Source organism: Beta vulgaris, chromosome 2 (genome assembly GCF_026745355.1).
Source record: "Beta vulgaris subsp. vulgaris cultivar EL10 chromosome 2, EL10.2, whole genome shotgun sequence".
Classification (NCBI taxonomy): domain Eukaryota; kingdom Viridiplantae; phylum Streptophyta; class Magnoliopsida; order Caryophyllales; family Amaranthaceae; genus Beta; species Beta vulgaris.
Genome location: NC_079203.1, coordinates 38,366,579 through 38,392,015, shown reverse-complemented (window position 1 = coordinate 38,392,015; position 25,437 = coordinate 38,366,579). Strand labels below are relative to the sequence as shown.

At 36.8% G+C, this 25,437-nt stretch overlaps 2 protein-coding genes and 2 long non-coding RNA genes across 15 annotated transcripts; all 4 read left to right on the top strand.

The window, feature by feature from the left end:
* Nucleotides 1-394: 394 nt before the first annotated feature.
* On the top strand, nucleotides 395-1,109 carry LOC130590616 (uncharacterized). The gene is made up of 2 exons (XM_057393097.1): nucleotides 395-656; nucleotides 756-1,109. The coding sequence occupies exons 1-2, from the start codon at nucleotides 462-464 to the stop codon at nucleotides 945-947; spliced, it is 387 nt and encodes a 128-aa protein (XP_057249080.1). The 5' UTR covers nucleotides 395-461; the 3' UTR covers nucleotides 948-1,109.
* Nucleotides 1,110-1,997: 888 nt separating this feature from the next.
* Nucleotides 1,998-2,522, top strand: LOC130590615 (uncharacterized). The gene is made up of 3 exons (XR_008968459.1): nucleotides 1,998-2,177; nucleotides 2,264-2,374; nucleotides 2,457-2,522. It is a non-coding gene; the product is annotated as an uncharacterized LOC130590615 (long non-coding RNA).
* An 86-nt stretch (nucleotides 2,523-2,608) lies between these two features.
* On the top strand, nucleotides 2,609-4,130 carry LOC130590614 (uncharacterized). The gene is made up of 2 exons (XR_008968458.1): nucleotides 2,609-2,707; nucleotides 3,949-4,130. It is a non-coding gene; the product is annotated as an uncharacterized LOC130590614 (long non-coding RNA).
* An 8,062-nt stretch (nucleotides 4,131-12,192) lies between these two features.
* LOC104886733 (uncharacterized) lies at nucleotides 12,193-25,074 on the top strand. 12 transcript variants are annotated; one of them, XM_048639020.1, is made up of 10 exons: nucleotides 12,193-12,349; nucleotides 12,457-12,733; nucleotides 12,931-12,993; nucleotides 15,648-15,687; nucleotides 18,903-18,967; nucleotides 19,411-19,521; nucleotides 20,688-20,816; nucleotides 22,632-22,695; nucleotides 24,631-24,716; nucleotides 24,807-25,074. In XM_048639020.1, the coding sequence occupies exons 1-8, from the start codon at nucleotides 12,300-12,302 to the stop codon at nucleotides 22,689-22,691; spliced, it is 795 nt and encodes a 264-aa protein (XP_048494977.1). In that variant the 5' UTR covers nucleotides 12,193-12,299; the 3' UTR covers nucleotides 22,692-22,695; nucleotides 24,631-24,716; nucleotides 24,807-25,074. The 12 variants fall into 12 exon arrangements, with proteins under 12 accessions (XP_048494977.1, XP_048494979.1, XP_048494978.1 ...); XM_048639022.1 differs by having other exon boundaries at nucleotides 24,405-24,716; XM_048639021.1 differs by having other exon boundaries at nucleotides 22,802-24,716.
* The last annotated feature ends 363 nt before the right edge of the window (nucleotides 25,075-25,437 follow it).

Genomic DNA, 25,437 nt, shown 5'->3' with positions numbered 1-25,437 from the left:
ATGATGAAGCGAAGAGAGATTTGTTTCTATCCGCGGTTGCCCAGAGGTTCCGAGACTTCAAGGCCAAGCTAGTGTCGGGTGGATCACGAAGCGGAGAAAAGTCGGGGGAACAAAGAAGAAGAAAATCTACGACGGGGGAGCAACACCTTCTTCAGAGGCTTCACAGAGGCACATCATTTGAGGACCCTCCAAGCTTCCATATCAGATATGGAGGCATATCACAGCCTGAGGAGTGGCATGCATTTGTTCAAACAAAAACAACCCCAGAAGCTTTGTAAGAATTTTTTACTAGCTAAGATTTAATACTTTTAGATCCAATATTATTGTATAAACATCATATCTAACCTTTGTTTATATTTGTTGTTTCAGGCATATGGTTCTAAAAATACGCGAATGCAAAAGCTAGGAAGCACTATCACCATCTGGGTGCTCAGTCGTATGGTCAGGCGAGAGAATCGTGGATGTACAACCATTACCCCACGATTGCGTCGACCACAACATCGGGCACTAGCTCTACGACGACAGTTGCACAGCGGCAACCAGATAGAGCGCTCGATTGGTGGTGTTCCATGCATGGGGTTGATGCAAAGGGACAGAGAGTCATACCTGATCCCGCAACAAAACAGATAGCTAATGCCCAGATAGCTAATGCCATTGTAAGTACATATTATAAGTTTTTGATAAGGTTTACATAATAATATAACTTGTGCGCTCACGAGTATTTTTCTCTTATCCTTATGCAGATTGGCTTGAAGGAAAAGGAGGCAACTGGTGAGTTCACTCCTAGAGGACAAGTTGATGCCTTACACGAGACTCTAGGACGGGACCAGTATGGACGTGTGAGGGGCGTAGGAGGTGTCCGCCTCGGGGTGAGAAAGGTGTATGGTGATCAATACACCTCTACGTCAAGATCCAGTGCCTCTAGTGTCAATTCAGCAGCTCCATAGATGTGGAGGCTATGAAAGCCGAGCTTCGGGAGGAGCTAGAGCGGAGATGACTCAGAATTTCAACGCCATTTTGGCGCAGATGGGCTTACCGACTTTTGGTGCTTTCCGCAGGGCGGTGTTCCAGCACAGCCTGTTCCTACGCAGCCTCATCCATATCCGGAGTTGACGGTAATCATTTAATATCACAACTATTGTTCTTAAATATGTTGTTTCATAGACTAACTATGAATAGAGTTTTTTTTAAAAGAGAGACACCATGTGAGCTACTAAATCAAGGAGATGGTCATGGTAGTTTCATTATCGTGGCTTATGGATCTGTACAGCCCCCTAGGGACCGGGTACGATTGCACAACCAGCCAGTCGCTGATATTCACTATGTGGTCAGCGTTTCAGACATTGTGCCCGGTTTCGAAGCTTTTCTCTTCCGCTGCCGAATGCAGAGTTGGTGTACAGTTATTGTCTGATCCCTTGGCAGTTATATTCTATGGCCGCGTGCATTGGTGCGGTTATCAGATCAGGTACAATTCTAACATAAGTTATATACATATATAGTTTTCTTTTATAGTTCCTATATATGATTGTCAGTAATATCTTTTAATTTAACTAATTACTAGGGTTCGGGGAAGGCCGACAGGAAGGGAAAGAAGGTAGCTTCACCTCAGGGAGGCCGACGTGCCCAAGTAAATGTTTCTACGGCAAAGTCTCCACTCATTACGGATATGGAGGTGGTGCAAGGCCTTACTCAACCGTGCTTCTGGCTACATGAGTGCGTTAGCGATGCAGACGATGAAGCAATGATTGAGATTAAGTTGTCGGACCACCAATTCCACTACATTGAGGAAACATCGACCTTCTTTCTAAGGTTGATATTAAAGAATTCTTACTTGGGACGAGTTGAATGTTTCCATGATACAAACATTCATGAGGTAATACTTTATTAGTATATTTAAATTAATAAATATACATATATGCCTTAATTAAGTAGTATTCAATCCAACTAATAATAACTTCTATAATAAGTAAGTTTTATTTTATCAATATGAATTCTCAGGCTATTATACAATGATTTGAGGCGATCTAGTCAGCCAATGTTTGGTTGGTTATGTCCAAGCTTTGTACGAGACGACAGTTGCGTAAAAAACGAAGAGGAGGTTAAAGCATATCTCAAGGAACTTTGAACGCATGTTCTCGTATTGGATATAAGATCATTCTTCTTCCTTACATTGAATCGTATGCTTCTTAAACTCACTTTTTAATTAATTAAATTGACTACCTATTAGTTGTTCTACGATAAAATAACATTTTTATTGTTGTAGGAACCATTGGACACTGATTGCAATATGTTTGTCACGTAACGAAGTCTACCACTTTGATTCTTTGCGTAAAGGAACAATACGGTCCTTACTAGTCAAATCATTGTTAAATAGGTAGCCTAATCGAAACTATATGCACACTTAGCTTATTAAATATTAAATGTACATCTAATCTTATAATAATCTATTGATGTAGTGTGATGAAGAAGCGTATGCATCTGGACTTCGACAAGGAAAACCTCCTGTTTGGTATTTAGTCGAGAGGTAACATGAGTAATTTTTTGCATCAAATAGAAACACATAATACACAACTAACATGTCATTTATTGCATCTTTGGTGAATTTTAGTGTCCGGTACAAGAAGGTGGACTTGCGTGTGGGTATTACGTCATGAGGTTCATGCTCGATATCGTCAACTATTGCAAAGATGTTGGTGATCTTCGAAAGGTATGTAACTTTTAGGTTCCAATTGTTGTTTGTTGCATTTCCGGCCTATTTTAGGCCTTTTCGCTCCCAAAATGTAGTTATAAGTGATTTACATCACAACTCTATATATTTTGAACATGATTATATGAGGCATATATAACTAGTATGTAGATTCTTGGCTTCATTGTTGTTGGTTGCATTTCGGGAACGAAAAGGCCATTTCCGGCCTATTTTGGCCTATTTTGGCCTTTTCGCTCCCAAAATGTACTTAAGAAGTGATTTAACCCAAATTCTCTTTGAACATGATTATATGAGGCATAATATAACTAGTATGTAGATTCTTAGGCTTAATTTGTTGTTGGTTGCATTTTGGGAACGAAAAGGCCATTTCCGGCCTATTTTGGTTTCTTTTCGCTCCCAAAATGTATTATAAGTGATTTAACCTCAAATTCTCTTTGAACATGATTATATGAGGCATAATATAACTAGTATGTAGATTCTTAGGCTTATATTTGTTGGTTGCATTTCGGGAAGAAAAGTCCATTTCCGGCCTATTTTGGCCTATTTTGGCCTTTTCGCTCCCAAAATGTACTTATGAAGTGATTTAACCCCAAATTCTCTTTGAACATGATTATATGAGGCATATATAACTAGTATGTGATGTTAGGCGTTAATTTGTTGTTGGTTGCATTTTGGGAACGAAAAGGCGATTTCCGGCCTATTTTGGCCTTTTCGCTCCCAAAATGTAGTTATAAAGTGATTTAACCTCAAATTCTCTTTGAACATGATTATATGAGGCATAATATAACTAGTATGTATATTCTTAGGCTTGCATATGTTGTTGGTTGCATTTCGGGAACGAAAAGGCCATTTCCGGCCTATTTTGGCCTTTTCGCTCCCAAAATGTACTTATGAAGTAATTTAACCCCAAATTCTCTTTGAACATGATTATATGAGGCATAATATAACTAGTATGTGGATTGTTAGGCGTTAATTTGTTGTTGGTTGCATTTTGGGAACGAAAAGGCCATTTCCGGCCTATTTTGGCCTTTTCGCTCCCAAAATGTACTTATGGAGTGATTTAACCCCAAATTCTCTTTGAACATGATTATATGAGATATATTATAACTAGTGTGTAGACTTTTAGGCTTGCATTTGATTTTGATTGAATTTCGGGAAGGTATATGTCATTTTTAGAATTACTAACTACGGTAAAATGATGAATTCTTATATGTGTGTTTATTCCTTGGTTGTTTTGCAAGGTTTATGCGAATTCCACACCACGTTTGAGGAACTTCAGCAAAGAAGAAATTGATGAAGTTCGGGATAAGTTGGCATCCCACATTACCGATGATTGCTTAGGATGAGATTTAGCCCGAATGTAAAAGTTTCTATCAATCCTATGTACACTTTTTACATTATTAAATATATATGAAGTTAATTATATATGACTTAGTGGGCAGTGGGTGGGGAGTGGGGTGGGCAGTGGGGGCTGGGGGTGGGGGCAGTGGGGGCTGGGCAGTGGGGGCTGTGTGTGTGCAGGTCTGGAAGCATGCAGGCTGTAATGTGCAGATTTTATATACAAAAAAAAAAATATATGAGAAGGGCTGCGCTAGTTTGAACAAGCGCAACCCTTCTATGTAAAAAGGGCTGCGCTAGTTCAAACAAGCGCAGCCCTTCTTACTTGAAGGGCTGCGCTAGTTTGAACTAGCGCAACCCTTCTATGTTTGAAGGGCTGCGCTAGTTCAAAAAGCGCCCTTTTATGAAAGAAGGGTTGCGCTAGTTCTAAAAGGCGCAGCCCTTCTTTCACAAAAGGGCTGCGCTTTTTAGAACTAGCGCAGCCCTTCTTACTTGAAGGGCTGCGCTGGACTAGCGCAGCCCTACTTGAAAAGTGAAGGGCTGCTATGGAAAGGGCTGCCCTCAAAAAGCGCAGCCCTACATGCCATTTTCAGCGCATCCCTACTTCTTTTTTCTACTAGTGCGTAGCAGAGTTCGCGAGCCGACGGTGGTGACGCGCCGACGACCATCCTCCGCTTCGTCCGACGCACCGACCCTAATTCCTCCTCTTACATCTCGTGCGATGCGCCATCTCTTTTGAAGCTTCATCGTCATCGACAACTGCTACTTGCTGGGAGCGTAGACCACCTAAGGTCAGTTTTCTTGGACTAACCTTCATCTCGCATCTTGTAGAAGTGAAATTACCTTATTGTATGAATCATATTAGGTAGTGTTTGGATATAATACATTCATTTCAAATGCTTACTTTCAAACAATTAATTTCAAATCCTCACATTCAAACCTAAATCATCTGTGTGGGAAAAACAAGAATTTTAAATTCATCATTTCATAAAAAATAAAAAAGAATCCCGCCTTTTGTCATCTCTCTCCTCCTTCAAGCTCCTCTATTTGATTGAGTTCCTTCCTCCTCCCACTTTCCCCAAAAATCAGTTTTTTTTCCTCTCTCTAATCAATTGATTATCCATCATAATGCAACAAAAGAAGAATCTTGCCACTTTCAATTTTTCTATCTTTGTAAACAAAAATAAGATTTCTCATCTACTGATTTCCTTCTCTTTTTAATCCGTGTCATCGTCATCTTCCATTCATCAGTAGTTTTTAGCTAAAAATCAAAGCTTATTAGAGCTTTAATGGTGATATAGGACTAGGAGAGAGAAAAGGGAAAGAAGATACATAGAAGGAATGAGAGATTGACATGATGAAGAGATGGTGTGGCTGGATTTCAAATATGTGGATTTGAGAAGGGATTTCAAATCCTAAAAAATGTGCTTATATTTTAAAGGCATGAAATTGAAGCAAATACAAATCCAAATACTTAGATTATCCAAACACAATATTTGGACAAATTTCATCATTTTGAAATGAAATGCTACTATCCAAATAGACCATTATTGAGATTTGATTTGAATCTTGAATTAGATGTTCTTGAGAACATTTGATTTGATTTTGAATTTTTTGTTCTTTGATTGAGATGTGTTCTTCTGTTTCTTTTGATTGAGATGTGTACTCGCACGAGAAACGCATGTTTAGATATTGGAAACTTATCTGAACCAAACATATGTGTATTGCTTCAATTAGATATAGAAACTTATCCGAATCAAACATATGCGTTCTTCAGTTTTTTTGTTTCTTTTATATGAATTTATTAGAATTAATTGAAGCTTAATTTGTAATGGTGTTAGAAGTTATGTGAAGTTATTAGACATAAAACTTTTAATTGGTGAAGAGAACACACACAAATAGTATAGCAAACATATGTGTATTGCTTGTTAGTGCCGGAATTAGACTACTCTTGCAAATAGAATTGTATGTTCATCCCTAACGCCATGATTGGACTACTCTAGTTTTACAGTTATTTTCACATGGCTATGTCCGTTATTTGATTACTGTCCAACTTTTGGTTTAAAAGTTTAGTACCGAGCTTGTTATGATCTTCAGAATTATTATAGCATGATATATACTGTAATCGGAAATAACTGATTAGTGGCCTGAGCAACGTTTACCTTATTTGCTTGACATTACTTCCACAACTTTCTGTACCAAAGAACAAGTATTGCAGTGTTACCTCTTAAGATAATACTCCCGTGTTATAAAGATGCTTATTGAATGCCGACTTCATTGCACCCATTGGACACCAAGTCAAATGAACCTATTATTTAAAGGACACCCCTTAACATTGCACACATTCGAGCAGTTTAGCAGTGCATGATACATACATAATATACCTTTTATACATGTAACGATACTGTAATTTTCAACTGTGTTCCTCCGAATTAACATACTGTAATATTTAATTGTGCTTATGTAAAAAGATTTGTTTGATTTCGTCCTATATGTTTTGAAAGAACTGATTTTAGCCATTAAAATTTTGAAGTAACAATATGTTATGCAAGTGTTGTACTCCTTTCACCTATATCATTGCAAACTTTGGTTGTAATCAGTTGGTCATAAGGTGACTTATTACTTAGTTTAAGCCTTTACTTATATTAATGAAGGCATAAAGTTATGAGAACAAAGATTTTGATTTAATTAAGAAGAGTATTATTTTCTTTAGGAATGAATTGATTGGTTGTCATCAAGGAAGTGCTATAATTTGTATGGAAGGAACAGTGTACTACATGGTTGTTATCATATTATTATGTGACATAAGACTTGAGAAATATTTACTTCTTTTTTATTATAATTATGATGGTAATTCAGATGTCAAGTATTAGAGGAAAATGTTGTATTAGCTAGAAAGATGGAAATAAAGGAAAAAGCGGGACAATATGTTTTACATTTTAGCAAATTAGTAAGATATCGTTCAACATCCATTGCAATATGTCGTCTACATAAAAGGCGTCTAGAATGCGGAAATTAATTCTTAGTAGTTTTCAGAGTGCCAACTCCCTATCCGTAATAATCACTCCTGGCTCTTGGCATCGGCCAAATAACATCTTTAATTGTTGTACCACCCACAAGAAACTCCCCGTTGTCTCATCCTTAATGAAAGCAAAACCGACATGGAAATTCTGGCCAGTTTTTGATACACCTATCACTTCCAAAAGCGGCATCTCAAATCGCTTTGTCCTGTAGGTTGCATCTAATATTAATACATAAGGAAATAAACGCAGTAGATCGATTGTGTTTAGGTGTGCGAAAAGTATATCACTTAACACATTGGTGCCTTCCTCCCTTTTGTGCCACTGAAAATAATTATAATCTTTTAGCATCTTGAAAAAGAATTGCATCGGTGAAAAAGAACCCATCATATTCCTCTTCAACTTCTGCAAGACATTGTTAATGTGTTTGATTGACCTGTTACTTTGCGGGTTCTCTTTATTCAACAGATTGAGTATTTGCTTGGTTTTCATATTAGATTGACGATACATGCCAATTTTTTGCAAATTCTTTCGTTAATTTTGCAACCGAAGTATGCCACTTATTATACTTACCTACTTTCTGATTGTGTTTGCTCCTCCATTCATTCACAAAAACCTTCCAAACACCTTCCTCTGCTTCAGCACCCACAACTTGAAAAGGACAATGCTTTTTTTTTGCCGTTCCTTTCCTCCTATTCGATTCTCTTTCAAAGAACTAAATTTTCTATAAGAACCACCCCTTTCTCATCTCAAATAAACACGGTTACAAAAAAAATTCTGCACATAAAACCAAATCTTACACTCCTCGATTTCTCTCACCTATTCTTCCAACTCTTGACGATTCTTAAAACTTTGATCGATTTTAAAATAATGACTAGTGTCTAAACTCTCGTCTCCGCTGCTATCCTGATTGAACATGTAAATCATTGTCGGTCATTATCAAATATGCAACGTGATCATACGAAACTTTTAGGGGGATCATCTATGACAAATGACCCTTGTTTGGGGGAGGGGGTTCATCTATGACAAATGACTCCCGTATCTATAACAAATGACCCCTTTTTAGGGGGGGGGCATCTATGACAAATGACCCCGCTTTGGGGGAGGGGGTCATCTATGACAAATGACCCCCTTATATGGGGTCATGTATCACAAATAACTCCCTATAGGGGGGTCATCTATGATAAATGACCACATTCCCCATTGTAGTACATATAATCACAACCCGAAAAATATAAAATATGACCTATCACTTTGAATAATATGACAAATAAATTTGAAATTTAAACAATTGAGTACTCACCGAACTATTATTATTTATTAAAGTAATCTCCAAAGTTGAAGCCCAATTATAATTAAAAAAATGGGTGCAGAGACTAGAGAGTACTAACGTGGTAAAGGTAAGTGTTTGTGGTGAGTGAAATTATATTCTCAAATTTGCTTTGAGGTAAGTAATAGTTGTGAAATTATATTATGAAATTAACATATAGTAACCAATACAAAGGATAAGTGTTTTTACAAATCTCCATCGTGCATCTTACAATCTTAACAGATAATTTAGTGTTTGTTAAGTCGAAGTATCTTGATCTCAACTAAAAAGATAAAAAGAAAAACAAGATTTTAATCTTTTTGGGATAAGCTGGATTCTCGTAGCTTAAAACAAATTGTAACACCCCCAAAATCCATACACGTCTACGACTACGTCGCATCGACTTTGGGAGTGTTACCGCCATGATGAAACACAAGGCTAGTAAAAAAGGAATGTTAACTCAAATCATTGTCTCGAAAACTGAAATGCAGCGGAAATAAAAATGTAAGTACAACTCGGGAATCATCAACGACCCCTTTTATTCAATCCACAAACTAATTAAGTAAATCATAATAATCTTATAATACTTAATTAAAACACTTTAAAGTTCAAAGACTAAGGACTATTCCCTGTATGCTCGGTATCATGCAGCAGCACCAGTACACCTAGTCTGCTCCCCATTGTAGCATCAATGGTTCATCACAGGTCAACAAACACATAATAACACACAATCAGCCATGCTGAGTACATAGTAAACCATTGAATGCATGCAAACATAAACAAAACAATAATGAACAATCCTAGACATGATACTACAATAGCCTTACATCCTTTACTCTTTATTTAGTTGGCAACGAATGGGCACCGTCATCTTACTAGAATCATACAGGTTACTTAATCCTTAACAGACAACTTGGTCTATTAGATGAAATGCAAATACGGTTTCATTCCGTCTCACACCGATCACCATAGTATGCATACCCCCATTATCGTACGGAACCATCCGCCTACTTGATGAGTTACACTACTGTCGTCACAGTAGGCCTGTGTAGGAGTGTAGAATAAGTTCCACACTCCACCCATTGTTCATCACTTATAGGGAGTCCAACTACAAGCTTATTGTCAGAATCCATTCTTAGTACTGTCCATTCATACACAATATCATAGAACCATTTAACATGTTTTCTTAGATACATTACTCAAATCTTTCTCTTGTAACACTCTTGTTACACCATGGAACAAATAATACGAATCCAATGCTCATGTTTATAATACGATAGAATTACACATTTCAATGCCACATATCGATTTCCAATCATAAACATGTTACCAAACAATCTCAACAATCAAAATCGTTCCCTATCATGATTCTAGGTTCCGATAGAATAAATCACAACCTAATCATGAAACTAGTACTTGCAACTAAACTGGTATATGTACGTACCTTGTAACGGAGAATTTTCGTTGTCTTAACCAAACGTTTCGCTTATGAAATTGGGACCTAAACGATTAAGGAAGTACTTCAGTGCTACGTCCTTCATAATTATCAACTAATACATGACTAACTATATCGACTTAGTAATTCGAAATATAAGCGATATCTAATCTCATTGTTTATTAACTTCCTTTTCTTTTCTACTCTATCGAGTTTAGCGTCTTTTAAGAGTCCAAACTTTAGTTAGTTTAATTATCTAATACCTTTACCAAGTCCATTTAAGTCCTTATGTCCAATACTCCTAAAATCAGGTTCGAATAGCAAAGGTCATTATAACTTTCCATCTAAAATCAATAAGCTACTTTCTTCACTTCCCACCTTACTTAATTACAACACCTTAAAGCAGATTTACAACTTAAATCAGATTAATAATTTAAACTAATTATGCAACTTAATTAATTACTAATTTACTCAAATTACAAATTAATTTACTTACAACTTAAATTAATATGAAACAGAATAATACATATTAAAACTAATATAATATATACTATACATATTAGGTTTTTATACCACTTAATCTCGCCGGCAACTGAACTCCGGCGACCGACTTCCGGCCACGACACAAAACCCTCGCATACTCGCGCGACCACACTTCGCACAATCGAAGCCCTTGCGCCTGCCAACCCGATAGCAACGACGCACCAGCCCCTCGAACGCACCCCACTCGAACGGGGCATACGCACAACAACGACGCACCATGTTCCTTTGCACCACTTCGCTTGCTCAGTCGCAAACCCTCGATCCTCGCGCAGACCCTCCCGATCTGTCGGTTCGCCTTGAGCACTGCACGCACACACAACACACTCGCCACTAGCCTCGTTCATCGCACAAATCGCTCGAACACCCACGCACACACTCAAGCACTCACCGCTGCCCGCACAACCTTCTCGGACCAAACCTCGAACACTGCTCGACTCGCGCTATCCTCGTTTTGCTTCGAACACCCACGCACACACAACAGGAGGCGATGAGGGAGAAGGAGAGAAAGGAGAGAGAAGGAGAGAAAAACGGCTGGGAGAAAGGGATTGAGAGAGAAGAGAGAGGGACGGCTAAGAGGGAGAGAGCATTAGGGTTTATTTTCTTTTTTTTTTTCCTGTTTTTTTTGTTCTTATTCTTCTATTTATAGTATGGCAACCCTAAGTCAAGTGAACTCGATTTAATTGGTTTATTTCGAAATTAAAAGAAATCGAATTATAATAGAATTACGTTAAAGTTGTAAGTGTACTCAAACTGTACTATTATTATTCTATTTTTTTTTTTGTAAATAATATTAACATACCTTTCAATTATATTCTTTATATTTTCCTATTTATAAAGAAATAACTCCAAAAATACGGAGTATTACACAAATAATGTACTTCAAATTTATTCTCGTACTTCAAAGATAAGCTGCATTCTTGTAGCTTAAGTCGAAGTAGAAGTTTTTTTTGGGGTGTGTGCCCACCTTCAGATCACACTACATTGCTGTATTGCTGCATTGCTGCATTACTGCCTTGCTGCCCTCCATATGGTAGAGTGTTGACTGCCTTTCTTTTTCTTTTATTAAAAAAAATTAAAATTAATCATGATTAAGTCAGACATAAATTTAAGATGTTGTATTTAGCTTTTTTTTTTTTGCTGTATATAGCACTTATGAACTTTAAGTGATGTATTTAGCTTTTTTATATTTTTTTTGCTGTATTGTGTTGCTGGATTATAATGACATGTTGAATATTTTGCTCTCATAGAGACCTCTTCTCTCTTTTTCCTACAAAAATTTGAATAAAAAGGTTAGAAAATGGCTTTGAATATCAAGTATCGAAACCATTGGAAAATAAAAGTGTTCCATGTTTTGCTCAAAAACTAGTTATTAGGCTCGGTCTATATGCGCGTAAGAAAAAATTTCATTTATATTATATTAATAACACTAAATATAACTTAGTCTAGTGATTACATGAACTAAAACTCCATAGAAAGAGCCCCACGTGACACATTTTCTTATTTATGGAGGCCTTTAAATATATTTGTATATATAAACAAAATGAATATCTGTTGACCAAATTTGCGAGAGAACACTATGGTGCCGAGCTTGTCTTGGCAACCAACCGTTTGAGTCTCTTAGGGGACTCAAACGGGGGTAATTTGGTTATTTTATGCGTTGGAAGATTTCGCGCGTGTGGCTGACATTTGCTTGGTACCAATGATAGGTTATAATGGTACCATTCTCCGAAAATATTGATACCTTGGTACCAATCCTGATAACAATTTGATACCAATGTCAGATTATAACGGTACCATTGTGTTTTATTTTGGGTTTGAGTCTTTTTTGGACTCACGGAAACACTCTTTGCGTACGTGTACTCGTGTAGTGGCATCTCCTAGCTAACCCAAACTGGTGTACTCCTGAGTCCTGACATGATTTCATCCGACTAAAATTGCAGAAACGCCATGGAAGAAGAGACTTCCTCTTCATCTGCGCATCAAAACCACTGGATTGCGTACGTTCTTCTTTACTTCTCTACCATTGTAGTCATTACCTCTTTCCATTACTTGTTTCAAGAATTCAATTTCTAAAATTTATATTTTGTGGGCATTGATATTTCAGAATTCAAGATCAACTCAGAAACAAATTAATCACAGAAGATGAATTTTCATGGGAACTTCCTTCATCATCATCATCATCTTCTGTGGATGTAGGAGAGAGAAAAGAGGTGTTAAAATATGTGGGAGGGGTTGACATAAGCTTCTTGAAACAAGACCCTTCAGTTGCATGTGGGACCCTTGTAGTTTTAGAGCTTGACTCTTTGAAGGTTATCTATGATGATTTCAGTGTGTCTAAGCTTAAGATCCCCTACATTCCGGGCTTCCTCGCTTTTAGAGAGGTATTAATGGTTAAAGTTGTGCGTTGGCAAGCGTGAAAGTTTAATTGTTTGTAAACTTTAGGAAACATAGGAAGTGTATCATCGTTTTGTCATGACAATTTGTATTCAATAACATGGGTGAAACTGTAGTTATTACTTGTTTGTAACATTTGTGCAATTGTTGGGTGTTGAGTGAGTTTGTTTGATTTCTGTTGTAGGCTCCTATTCTTCTGAAGCTTTTGGAGAAAATGAAGGAAAATGCTCACCCATTCTATCCCCAGGTACTAGTTTAATGTAGCTTTTTTTATGTTTAATAGTACTAATTTGGTTGTGTTCGCTTCACCTGAATTTATTTGAAGTGAATTTATTAATCTAATTGGACTTGATCAACCCTAATTTTACCTAAGTTTACACTTTAGTAGACCTATGAGATTTAATTGGACCTGACTAGACCTAAAACTTATTTTTTTTAAGGTGAAGAGGACACACCCTTGGTATTATTTGGTATTATTTTTCATTTCACTAGTTATTAGTCAAACCTTCAAATTTGAGAGGGTGGGATTGAGAAGATGTTAGGGAGAGGTACCATCATTGTGGAGGACGAGTGTGGTTTTATACCCAAATCTACAAGGAAAGCCATACAACTCCAGGTGTTTAAGGGATTAATATGGATAAATAGTGGTGGAGGATCTATGCATGGTTTCCATTGATATGGAAAAGAAGAAGCATGAGCAACGGATGCTAGGAGACCAATTAGGTAACTGTTATGTTTATTTACTTGAACCTGTGTGCCTTAGGCTATTGCTTACACTTAGTGGTGAATTGGTTGATATAGAGCACTTTACTGTTGTTGCTAAGTTATTTCAAGGATAGGTTTTGTTAGTAGCCATGGATGAGCCGATGAAGTTCCCCCAAATTGAAATTCTGCAATTCAAGACTCCAGTCTCATTGTTTTAGTGTTCATCGATTCTCTTCTTCACTTCCCTCTCCTGTCTATTAGCTTATTTGTTAGATGGTAGAATAATTTGATAAGTTGGTGTGGAGGAAGAGGAACTGCTGTGCTGCAGGAAATCCTTATCTATAGAAGTTCTTGCTATTGGGATAAAAAAGCACCACATTCAGGGTCTGGTTGTTAACGCGTGTAGCTTGTGCTTTTGCTTAGCCACATTGAGTGTCTACTAGTTTTTTGGGGGTTTCAATTTCCTTATAGATCCATGCTGACACCCTCTAACAACCTAGATTTACAGCTGGCTGGCAGCACCCCTTCAATTTCTCTTTTACTCACAGTTTTGGCAAAAGACAACTTTGCATTCTTATCAAGAGCATGTCCAATGGTAAATGTATCTCCAAGGGTATTTCCACACTCTATCCTTTATTCTCTCTCTTTCAAGATCCGTGTTAAAAAAATATGAACAATGGTATTTGGTTCTTCAACAAGCTCTCCGTACTCTATGTGGTCCCATGACAAAAAAAATAAGGACACATGTCATGCTTATAAAAGAAGTGACGACTCTCCATCTATTTTCAAGGTATCTCCATGGAGATACTTTGCAATAAGTATCTCCATTGAGATACTTTGCAATAAGTATCTCCATGGAGATACTTTGTGATAAGTACTCCATGGAGATACTTTGCGGTAAGTACTCCATGGAGAGACTATGAAGAACTCCCGAAGAGTTCCGTTGTTAGAGTAGATCTAGCTCTCCATCCCATTGTACATGCTTTAAGGCGCATTATTCCACGGGGTACTCTATTGGGCGTCTAAGGCCAGCATGGCGGTTACAAAATGCGACAAGGGCTCGGTCACCCCTGTTGGAAGATCCTAGTTGTGCGCTAAAATTTCAGGTTCTGTTCCTCCCTTCACCGGAACATGAAGATGGCTATCAGCTGCACGAGCAAGCACTTGGCCAAAAGATATTCACCATTCTTATCCTGTCAAGTGTAGATTTATGAGTGGGCATCCAATCATATGCTGAGGAATCATGCCACTAGCTGTTCTAATCAGATAACTGCTATTGGTATTCATGGGTTTGCTTAACACCCCACTCATTTGAAGATCTTTAGAAAGACTTTTGGTATAAAATTGTAAACTGGCTTCTACGTATTTAACTTCTGTTCCTTTTCCACCCAATTTTCAGTTGCCATTTAATCAATAAATAAGTGACATGCTGAGTCTATTTGGTAGAGAACTTTTTGATGCTTGTTTTTTGGATAAAAATGAAGGATCTGGGGGGTCGGGGGGGGGGGGGAGTAGGATTTTGGGGGGTTGGGGTGGGAGGAGAAAGTGAAGAAGCATACAGAAGTAAGAGTGGACCAGACTCCAGAGGAGAAGAAGCTAAACTAATAGCTCTAGAGTCTAGCCTCTAGGAGTTCAATAGTAAAAATTTTTAGTTAAAGTTTAGTTCTCTAGAGGGTGAACAGGGGAAGGGGAGAAGGAGGAAAAGGGGGGGTGGGGTTGGCGAAGATGATGACAGGAGCGGGACTCTGTCTTATTTTTTTTGACTCAGTCCATCAGAGATGCTTTTAATGTTGAATCTTTTAGTATATCCACAATATTCTTAAGATAAGGGCGAACACTTGTGGTTTTGTAGGTAAAAGTGATGATGCCATCTTTTTTTTTACTTTTCACCAATACAGAAATGTTCCTTCCATCAGTTCTTATGTGGAGATATAATGGGAAATAGTTTTTGAAATCAAAGCATGTAGGGATATCTCTTTTTGTAGCATTACCCCCTTCCCCCCCGGCATGCAGCTATATTGTATAAAGATTTTTTTTACTGAAGATTTTTGCGATGGAAGAATACTGGTCCTAGTGATTGGGGTCCAAGTTGAATCCATCGCCCCCTTCTGATTTAAGATTTTGCTATTTTGGTGCTTCTATCCTAAATTTATGCTGCTTTTGCTGTATTAATTTTTTAAAACACTTTATTCACAGCTCCTGATGGTTGATGGCAACGGATTGCTTCATCCTCGAGGTAGGTTTTCTGGCTTGCACGAGCATGCATGTGCAAATGCAACTATTAGACTACTTATCTTCTGTCTGAATGAATATAATCTTGTGGGCAGCAGCATTTGCATGCTCTAGTGCATCAGACTAACTGTTGAGAACAGGATCATGAGAAACAAGCCAGAAACACAGGCGAAATAAGCATTATTGGTCTTGGCATGATCTTTCTTGTATTATTGAACCAGAAAGCTTTTGGTTTATGCCTTTTGGTCCTTGGCATTTTAGAAAGTTATGTTTGCTACAGATGCACATTGGTAGAATTTGTTGTGGCTAATGTTCATCGTTTTTGTCATTAAGGTCTATTGAAGTTCTAGTGCATGTTGATGATATGTCCAATATTAAGATCTGGTCGTCATTAATATGACAACTTTGTAAGTTTATGAATCTATTCTAAGTAACAACGAATTCCTATAATGGAATGGGGATCAGAATTCTTTCTACCTCTCGAGGTATTATGACAGATCAGGAAGCTTGACTAGAAGGAAGTTATATTTGTTCCTACCTTGTTTTGGAATCTAATCTTGTCCGAATAACTAAAAACACATGAATGGGCCTTTGGCTTTGTCTATTTGCTTTCTTCTTCCACCCATGGTTCCGTTTTCTATTTGTTATCCCATTTTGAGACACTACTATGGGCAGCTTACCAATGCTGTATTAATAGGTGGCCAATTTGTTTGGCGTCTTGACAAAATATTGTTGTGGCTTTGTTGGTTTGTATGCAAGGCAACTGTATGGAATATGGATGATGAGCCTTTTCTAAAAGAAGACATAAGCATACATGACAGTAGTTCTAAAAGAAAACATAAGCAAAGGAATCAGTTGAATTAGATTCTTCAGTATGTCAAAATTGAGCATGTGATGTGTATTAGAATCTTTTTCCAGAAAATTGGCAGGTTCTACAAGAATTTTTAAAAGAGAGTGAAGGTGTGGTCTTTATCTGTTGAAGTCGTTATTTCGTTATGGAAGCTGGAATCTGGGTTTACTACATTGTTTCTAGCCTTTTGAATGTTTGCAGTATCAATGTAAGAAGATAATTATTTTTTAAAGAAAAGACAAAATGAAGTTTTTTCCAAGAAGGTGGAACTTGGGACATGAGTGACACACATGAAAAGAAAGAGGTGCATAACTGAATTTCCTGAAACGTAGACAATTCATTATCCTCCACAGGAAAGCTGAAGGAATGGATGATATTAACTTTGGAGGGCGTGGAAGAAGGCCTGAAAGACTTACAATATTGAGGACACCTAGAGTGTAGCCAAAATTATTGACTATGCTTCACTTGCTTTTTTTTCCTTTCATTTTGACGTCAAGAAGAAGAAAGTTGCACTTTGGTGAAAATTACGATGTCATGTTTTGGGTAAAGATATCCTACTAGCAAGAATTACTTCCAAGCATAGACTTAGTAATACCACAAGTAATCTCGTGGATAATTCTTCTAGCGACTGCCAAGCAACCTTAGGTGTTGCCAGAGTCTCAATGCAAAAATTATGAACAGACCTTGGTTAAAAAGTTGCTTGTAGACAAAAGTCAATAAGTATTACTATCATCCTTAACGGATAAAGGTTAGACCATGGATGTAAACTTAAGGATACACAATATCTGTCTTATTTGTCCTGTGTAAAATGTAGCATTTAGATTTTCAGATGGAAAAGCTTTACGTCTGCTTCCTGGAGTGTTTTTGATTCTGGTGGCTTGCAACAATTGAGGTTATAATGTGGTTATGAGATATTTCTGTGAAGGCCTGGGAATTTGGTGACTTTGCTCAACTTTCAGACTCGATAGAATCCACTTAACAGGCATCTACGCAGTACACGGTTCTACTTTAGTCGTACTTATTTACTTTTTCAAACTATCTTCTTTTTTTGGACTTATAGATGCATTACTTTTTAAAAGATCTATATGAAATGAGAATCAGAGTTTAGTTGCTTGTATTGCGTACAATTGTTAGGCAATGCTATATTCTTGGATTAGACTTTTGACTTATCATAGAAGATCGACTTTCCTGGATTTTTAGAGTTAGGTTTCAAGTAATCGACATTTTTAGCAGTGGCACTCTGGTATGTTCAAGCTCATAGCTCCTATATTATCATTGAACAATGATGTGAAAGATATTGGCTTTAAGTTATTGACGGTGTATTCGTGTGAAATCTTCATGCCCAAGCTCTGGAATAGATGTAGGGAATTTAAGGGGGCGTTTGGTTAGAGGGTCTTAGGAAAGGGTAAGGGAATCAAGTGAGTTGATTCTCTTACTTATGTCAATTCAATGATTCTCTTTACCCTTCCCTTACCCCCAAACTCCTCTACATCCTTTCCCCACCCTACCCCAAGGTTTCACTTACCCTTACTTGAAACAACATTGACCACTGACACCAACACCACCCTAGCCTAACCGCCAACACACCCAACCTAACCGCAACCACCGTCACTCCTTCACCAAGACCACCAGAACCGACCCAACCCACCCGCCAACACCCAACCCCAACCACCGTCACCCTCCCATGACTGCAAGCACCACCCAATCCACCCGCCGGAATCTGTTCACCACCCCCCGAAACCCATACCATCAACCATGAAAACCCACCCACACCCATCACCGCCGAAAAAACCACCCACCGCCACCAAAAAAACCACCCACGAGACTAGCTCTACACGAGAAAGTAAGGAGAGAGAGAGAAAATTAACCGCCGGCGTTCAAAGACGAAAGGAGTGGCAGCGGCAGCGTGCAGATCTTCATCGTTCGCCGGCGGAAGTTTTTCTCTCTTTCTCTGCCACCAACAGACCACCACATCTGGGCTCAGGACAACGTTGGTGAAGGTAAAGATGATGGGAGGGCAGCCGCGGAAGAGGGGAGGGGGATGACGGCGGCGAAGCGGAGAAGAGGGCGGTGGAAAAGGTGGTTGATATTAAAAGACGAAGTGTGGTGGGGGTGGTTGAGGGAAAATATGTGGTGGTAAAAATTTGGGGTAGTGGTGGTTTCCCTTAGACATTTTAAACCAAACAATCTACTAAATCTAAGGGTTTGGCTTTCCATTCACCCTTTTTTCCTTTCTTAAACCCTTTTCCTTTCCCCTTGGTAAACCAAACGCCCCCTTAGTGAATTAGAAGAAAGTTCTTATTACATGCATTTGGATGTAGCTTCGCTGCTGAAGCTCAGATATTTATCTTCAAATTTTTACTCTCCAGGTTTTGGCTTGGCTTGTCACCTTGGAGTTATGGCTGACCTTCCAACAATTGGAATAGGAAAAAATGTGAGTTCTGACTTCTAGCTGTATGTGGCTATATGAATCAGTTGATTGATTTCAGCATCTTACATAAGCTCATTCTGTGATCTCTATTTTTCTTTAAGGGATTTGAACACTTACTGGCTTGCACTGTCCTAAGGAATTAAAGTTAAACTCTAATTTTATTTGGCCTTCTATTTGATGTGTTCTCATGCCAGCTGGCAGCTTCTTGCAAAGGCTTTTCATTCGAATGCTTACCTTGTCAAATAGTGAATTTATTTTGGAAATGGGTCATGTTACTTCCTCCTTATCGCATATCTTTTATTTTCAAATGGTGGCAAGAATCCATCCTTTGTTTTAAATAATACCATACTTTGCTGTGTGTTTTTTTGGTGAAATTTTTCAAGGATCATTAATCCTGTAATTTTTTAAAGAAAAGACAATTTACTTTTTTTTCGTGATTAATGCAGTTACATCATGTTGATGGTCTAACCCATTCAGAAGTTATAGAGCATTTGGAGGCTGCCGAAGGCAAACAGTCTGTTTATTTGAATGGAAACTCTGGACATACCTTGGGTGTGGTATGTAAGCAACACACACTGAAGCTTTCATCTTTTCATTTAGTTATCGAAGATCCTCTTTTTTCCCTTGTTTCTTTATTAAACAGGGGGGTAAGGTTTGATTGGTAGGAGGAAGGTCATTGATCAAGCTTGGACTTTATTAGCTGGAACAATTCTTCTACTGTCATATTATTTTTTGGATTAAGCTTTTCCTCCCTTAATTGAGTTTTTCTTGATAAGTTACTTGCAACTTCGTTGGCTTTGCATTATTATTTGAGCTTTGAGTGAACCCCTTTTTAGGACATAAGCAAGTTTAAGAGTGACCTCATGGACGTGTTGATAAGTATGCAGTTCATTTGCAAATAATTAATCATTTAAGCTCTTGCTACTCCCTCCATCTCTTATAAGTTTTTTAGTATATGATTTCTCTTTGCAAATACTAAGGATATTTGTTGACTTTGAATAAAAAATCTAGTAGTGACAGAGAGAGAAATAAAACTAAGAGAGTTTTATGATAGAGAGAAAAATGGCTGATGTGATAAACAACTCTTTTACTCGAACCGAGGTACTCGTATCAAACAAATGTATGTGCACAAGTCTTTCATGTGGCTAGTACTGAATATTTTCCATGATTTTGGCCCAAAATAAAATTGGAAGGTCCATGCCTATGTCGGAGTGTCGAGGATCCAACACAGGGTTTTGGGGTCAAATGAATAGTCTGAGACTCTGAGTAACAGAGATGAAGAAAGTAGAGGAAATATTTATTTTAGATAAATGTGGTTTTTTTTTTCTAGACAACCATCAATTCAAATGGGACTTCTCAGGTGGAATTAAAAGCTATATGATCGATATAATTGGGAAAAGTTGAATAATAACTAGAAATGGCATTAAGATGGGACTAGTAGCTGGGCAGCTAGAATTGATATAATGAATGTTTTATTTCTTTAAAACATATATGCTGAAGAACAGTTAGGTAGTTGGCAATCAGGCCATCATCTTGTCAGTTCCTAGTTTTGCTGAGGTAGCTATTTGACTGTGGAATATGATTAATTTCCAAAAGCTTCATATCTTGTTCAGTTTTTTTGGGGGAAAATTGGGTTATTCTATGCCAACACTCGTTTCTTATTGATCCCTTTGCTGGTATAGCTGGCTGAAGTGTGAAGTCTAGTCTCATGTATTTGTCACAGGCTATGAGATCCACATTGGGTGCTTTGAAGCCTATTTTTATTTCAATTGGTCATCGTATTTCACTTACCACAGCCGTACAGATTGTGCAAAGGACTTGCAAGCACCGTGTGCCAGAGCCAATCAGGCAGGTAATATTTACTTATCCTTTGCTCACAGCCACAGGTATGGCTTGTGTCACTGTTATCATTCCACAAAGTATGTGGATTCTAATAAGTAGCGATTTTGATGGTTCATGCTCTAGAGAGGCATTGATTTGACATGAAACTCCATTGCAATTCACAGAAGTATTGAGAACTCCGATTCATGTTAGTTGTTGTTGTTTTAGTTTAGCATGTATTGAGAACTCAGGTTCATGTTAATTGCTGTTGTTATATTTTAGTGTGAGGCTGAGGCAGGCCCGGCCCTGGGGCAGGGCAGGCGGGGCGCCCGCCCAGGGCCCAGAAATCTGCAGTAGCTTAGCTAATTAATCCAGCACTAAAATTTCATATATCCCCTACTGGAAAGATGGTATTGGAGTCCTCATGTGAGGATGTTTATAGTCCGCCGTTCGACTCCTGTCACAACAACTGCCTAATTTTTTGTTTTGTTTTTATTTTTTCTTTTTTTTAAAAACTTTTTGTTTTGTTTTTCTTTTTTCTTTTTTTTTGTTTTTCTTTTTTTTTCTTTTACAATTGCAAAGATCTTTTATATTTTCTTCTTACAATATTTCCGGCTTATACCTTCATTTCCTTTCTACCACCATATTATATTATTTTATTTTTTTAGTCAGTATGATCTTATATCTTATATACCTTAAAATTGTAAATTATTAAAAAATAATGTATACAACCTAAAGCAAATACTTAGATTCTTAATATTATTTGTGTTGGGTGATAAAATATATTTTATATTTTCGATTTTATTCGTCTAGTTATTAGTTTATATAATTTATTAAAGGCTACTTCATCCGTCCCACAATAGTTTGAACACTTTGTTTTTTGTTTGTTCCATTTCAGTTTTACACACTTTTATTTGGCCCCACTATTATTATGTGATTTCTCTCATTTTCAGTATTAGTACCTACCAACTCCTATTACATACATTTATTTTCTAAAATAAAAATAACATTTGAAGATCACACTAGAAATTATTTCTTACATTACGTGACCTAACAAGTATATTTCTAGGACGGAGTGAATATTAGATATACATTAATCATATAAAAATAATCAAAAAATTTTATATAGTTGTTGATAAACATGAATTAGTCGATTCTCAAATAGTTTTTATCCTATAAACATGCATATTTTGTTAAATGTATATTATACATTAGGGCCCTTTTTCATATATTGCCCCGGGCCCAATAATGTTCAGGAACGGCCCTGGGCTGAGGTGAACCACTAATTGTCAACAACAAAGATTTTAAAGTGACACTGCTAAATTGATGTTAAGGAGTGGATTGATGGGTTTCCTTGCATCAACTTATATTCATGTGCAACATTCTGATTACTAATATAAATTCTAAATTTTTGGTCCTCTGGAGTTTCAGAAGCCTATTGCTTCCCTACTGAAGCATTCTCAGGTCTCAGCACATTATTTTCTTTTGATAATTTACTTTCATTTCAGTTTTGTTCTTGCTCTGTTGCTGAATGAAGGTGATTGCATTTTCTGACTCCTTTGTACATAATGAATGTCATGATTATCTCTAAGATATTAGATGCTGGTTTCTCTTGGTATGACTGGCCAAAAAGCTTGCTTTAAATTTTAACTTGATTCAGTTTAGTAATTGATTAATCATAAATCATTCCCGTTAGGTTATTTGTCACTGGCTCAATGCTGTTCCCTAGCTTTACACTTTTACTAGAACCCTGAACAACATTGAGGGAATATTCAATATTATGGCCTTAGTTATGCAATTGACTTGAGATCAAGCCAAAGAAGTGATGTCTCTCATTGAATTGCAGGCCGATGTAAGGTCGAGAGAGTATCTGCGCAAGCATCCATGTTTACCACAATGTCTCTAACAAGGTGAGTTTTAAATGTAATCTCTAAAGAACAATTAACATGAACAATCAAACTTTTGACCATTTTAAGGAAAATCCCAACTCTATGGTCTTCTCAATTCTCATGATAGCCAATCCAGCCACACCATATCCCAGAATGATATTCTATTGGGGATGCCTTCTCCAAAGATTGAGTAACTTGAAGAACAGATTAGCAGGTTAAATATTGATGTTAATTTTTCCTTCAAAAAATACTTCCCTTGCCCCCTTTTCTTCCCTCTGCTTGACCAACAGCTTCCCCTGGTGTTTTTTTTTTTTTTTTTTTTTTTTTTTGTTAATTAAACCCACTTTTCCTTTTCTTTGTCCCCTTTTTCTAATCATAATTTTTTTAACTCTATTATTCTTGCTTTGAATGATCACAATATTCTTTCCCCTCCTCTTCTCTCTTGTTTTGTCATTTGTGGGCACCGAATGTGTAAGTTCAGTTTTTAGTTTCATTTTGGACCATATCCAATCCAATCCGAATTTACCAAATCCTGAAATAGAGCTTGTTAGTTTGGATCCAATCCAAGAGTCCAAATCATTAACTTCTATTTATTTCGAGCAGCATAATGGCTAAAAGACATTATTCTCTAATATAATACTTCCCTCCTTTTTTTACTGATAATGTTCTTGACTTTTGTACTATTTATACACTTATGTTGTCCAGAAGTTTTTGAACAATATACAACACAGATTTGGCATGTAAGATGTTGGATTTATTTCAATATATTGTTACAAGATTTCAACTTATATATTTTTTACAAATCAAAATTAAAGACATTAATGGTCAAAGTTGTATATGACAAGCGTGAGTCAAAACGTTGCAAGTAAAAAAAAGAGGAAGTATCTCTTACAAGCCCCAAAAACTGACCCACCTGAATAAGAATTTTAGCTCAAGTTCCTAAATATAGTCATATAAGAAGTTTTATAAAAGCTTAAAGGTGCGCATTGCCAATAAACTTATACATACTCAATAAACTTATACAAGAACACGACAACTGAAGATAACAATAACTGATTATAAATATATAGTATTGATTAGATACGTAATAACGGTAAGTATCGGACGAATAAATATTCAAATATGAATTTCAAAGATATATTAACCTAAAAAAAGATATATAAATATCCGATTTATTCAGTTGTTTTGGACCCAAACATCAGATCCGAATTCAATCTAAAAATCCGATTTTTGAAAATATTGAGTCCAAATTCTATCTGAATTACTAATTTGGTTTGGATTGGTTTTTATCTAAATCACTTACACCTCGCACTGATAATTGATTGAATTTTCTTACTGAACTCATTTAACTTTGTGATCATTCACATGTTTTATCTCGCTTCTCAGATATGTGTTGCGGACTTGCTGGTCACCAAAGTTTTTTTTTTGATAGGAGAAATTGTTAACTGCTTAATTCTTATACAAGAAAAGAAAAGGCATCCTAAATTGTAAATGTGAATGATTTTGCTCTGGGGTTAATCTTGGTACCTTTGAGAAAGAGGTCAGAGAGAGGAAAAATTTCTGTTGCCAAAATGATTGTCTAGTAAGTGTTTGAATGAGCCTCTCACGCATAAATCATAATTACCTTCTCACTCTCCTCATATGTTCTTAAGTGCTGAATCTATGAGACATTGGAAATACATAGTCCTTTTTTTATTGCTGATGAATCTTCTTGTGCGATTTACCAACAGACGGAGCTTGACTTAGTAATTACAAGATGGTCTTATGATTTTGAATCAGTCCAGAACTCCATTTTGTCTTGTTTTAGAAGCATGAGCAACAAACATAAACAGAACAAATCTGTGGTTTTCTACCTAGCTTAAACTCCAAATGCTCCAATACTATTGATTTCGTTAGTGATTAACTGACTACTAGAAGTAGTTCCAACTTTCAAATTGCTGGTTTGGTCATGTTTAGATTTCTTGAGGCATAATGCTGGTGAAATGTGCTGTCTACAATGATGCATCCATCCTTCTTGAGCATTTTTGAGCTCATTTGTTAAGGTAATACTCTGATTTTTCTTAATAACATGTGGAGATTGTCTGACTATATTCTGACTTGTTTAAGCTGGTGGCTTTTTTTTGTACTTACAGCAAAGAAATAGGAAGGAGATTGAACCAAGAATGCAGGACAATGTTTGCTATTTTTCTACGTGGACAGTTCTTGTAATTTTTTTCTTGAAATGTGTAAAAGAAGCCGTTTTTTTTTTTTATTTTTAAAATAAATAAATAAATGGAGAATTGCAATTCTGCAAAAACTAGGCAGATGCTGTATTTCACTGATGATGAGAGCAAAGCTTGTATATTCAGAATACAGTTTGTCAGTGTATAGTATATGCTTCAATGTACTTAATTTTATTCAGATTTGCAGTTACGTACAGTTTCTATCTTAAACTACCAAATTCGATGGATTAAGGAAGATTTGAACCAAACAAGAACAAAGAAAGTTGGTATTTGATTCTGTTTCTTTAAGTCTAAAGATGTTGAACTAAACATGCTCTTATAGAAGAACTTAATACGAGATTGGAGGTCTGAAAAATGTTGGACGGTAGATAATGCCTATTGTAATGTACGAGCATTATCATAACGTAGATATACATCTATCACTGAATAATGATTTAAATGAATTAATATATGAAGTATAAAGTGTAGTTGATAAAGAAAATTATGCATTGTCAATCATTTAAAACATGTATCCCTTCGTTCATTAAGGTGGCAAATAAAA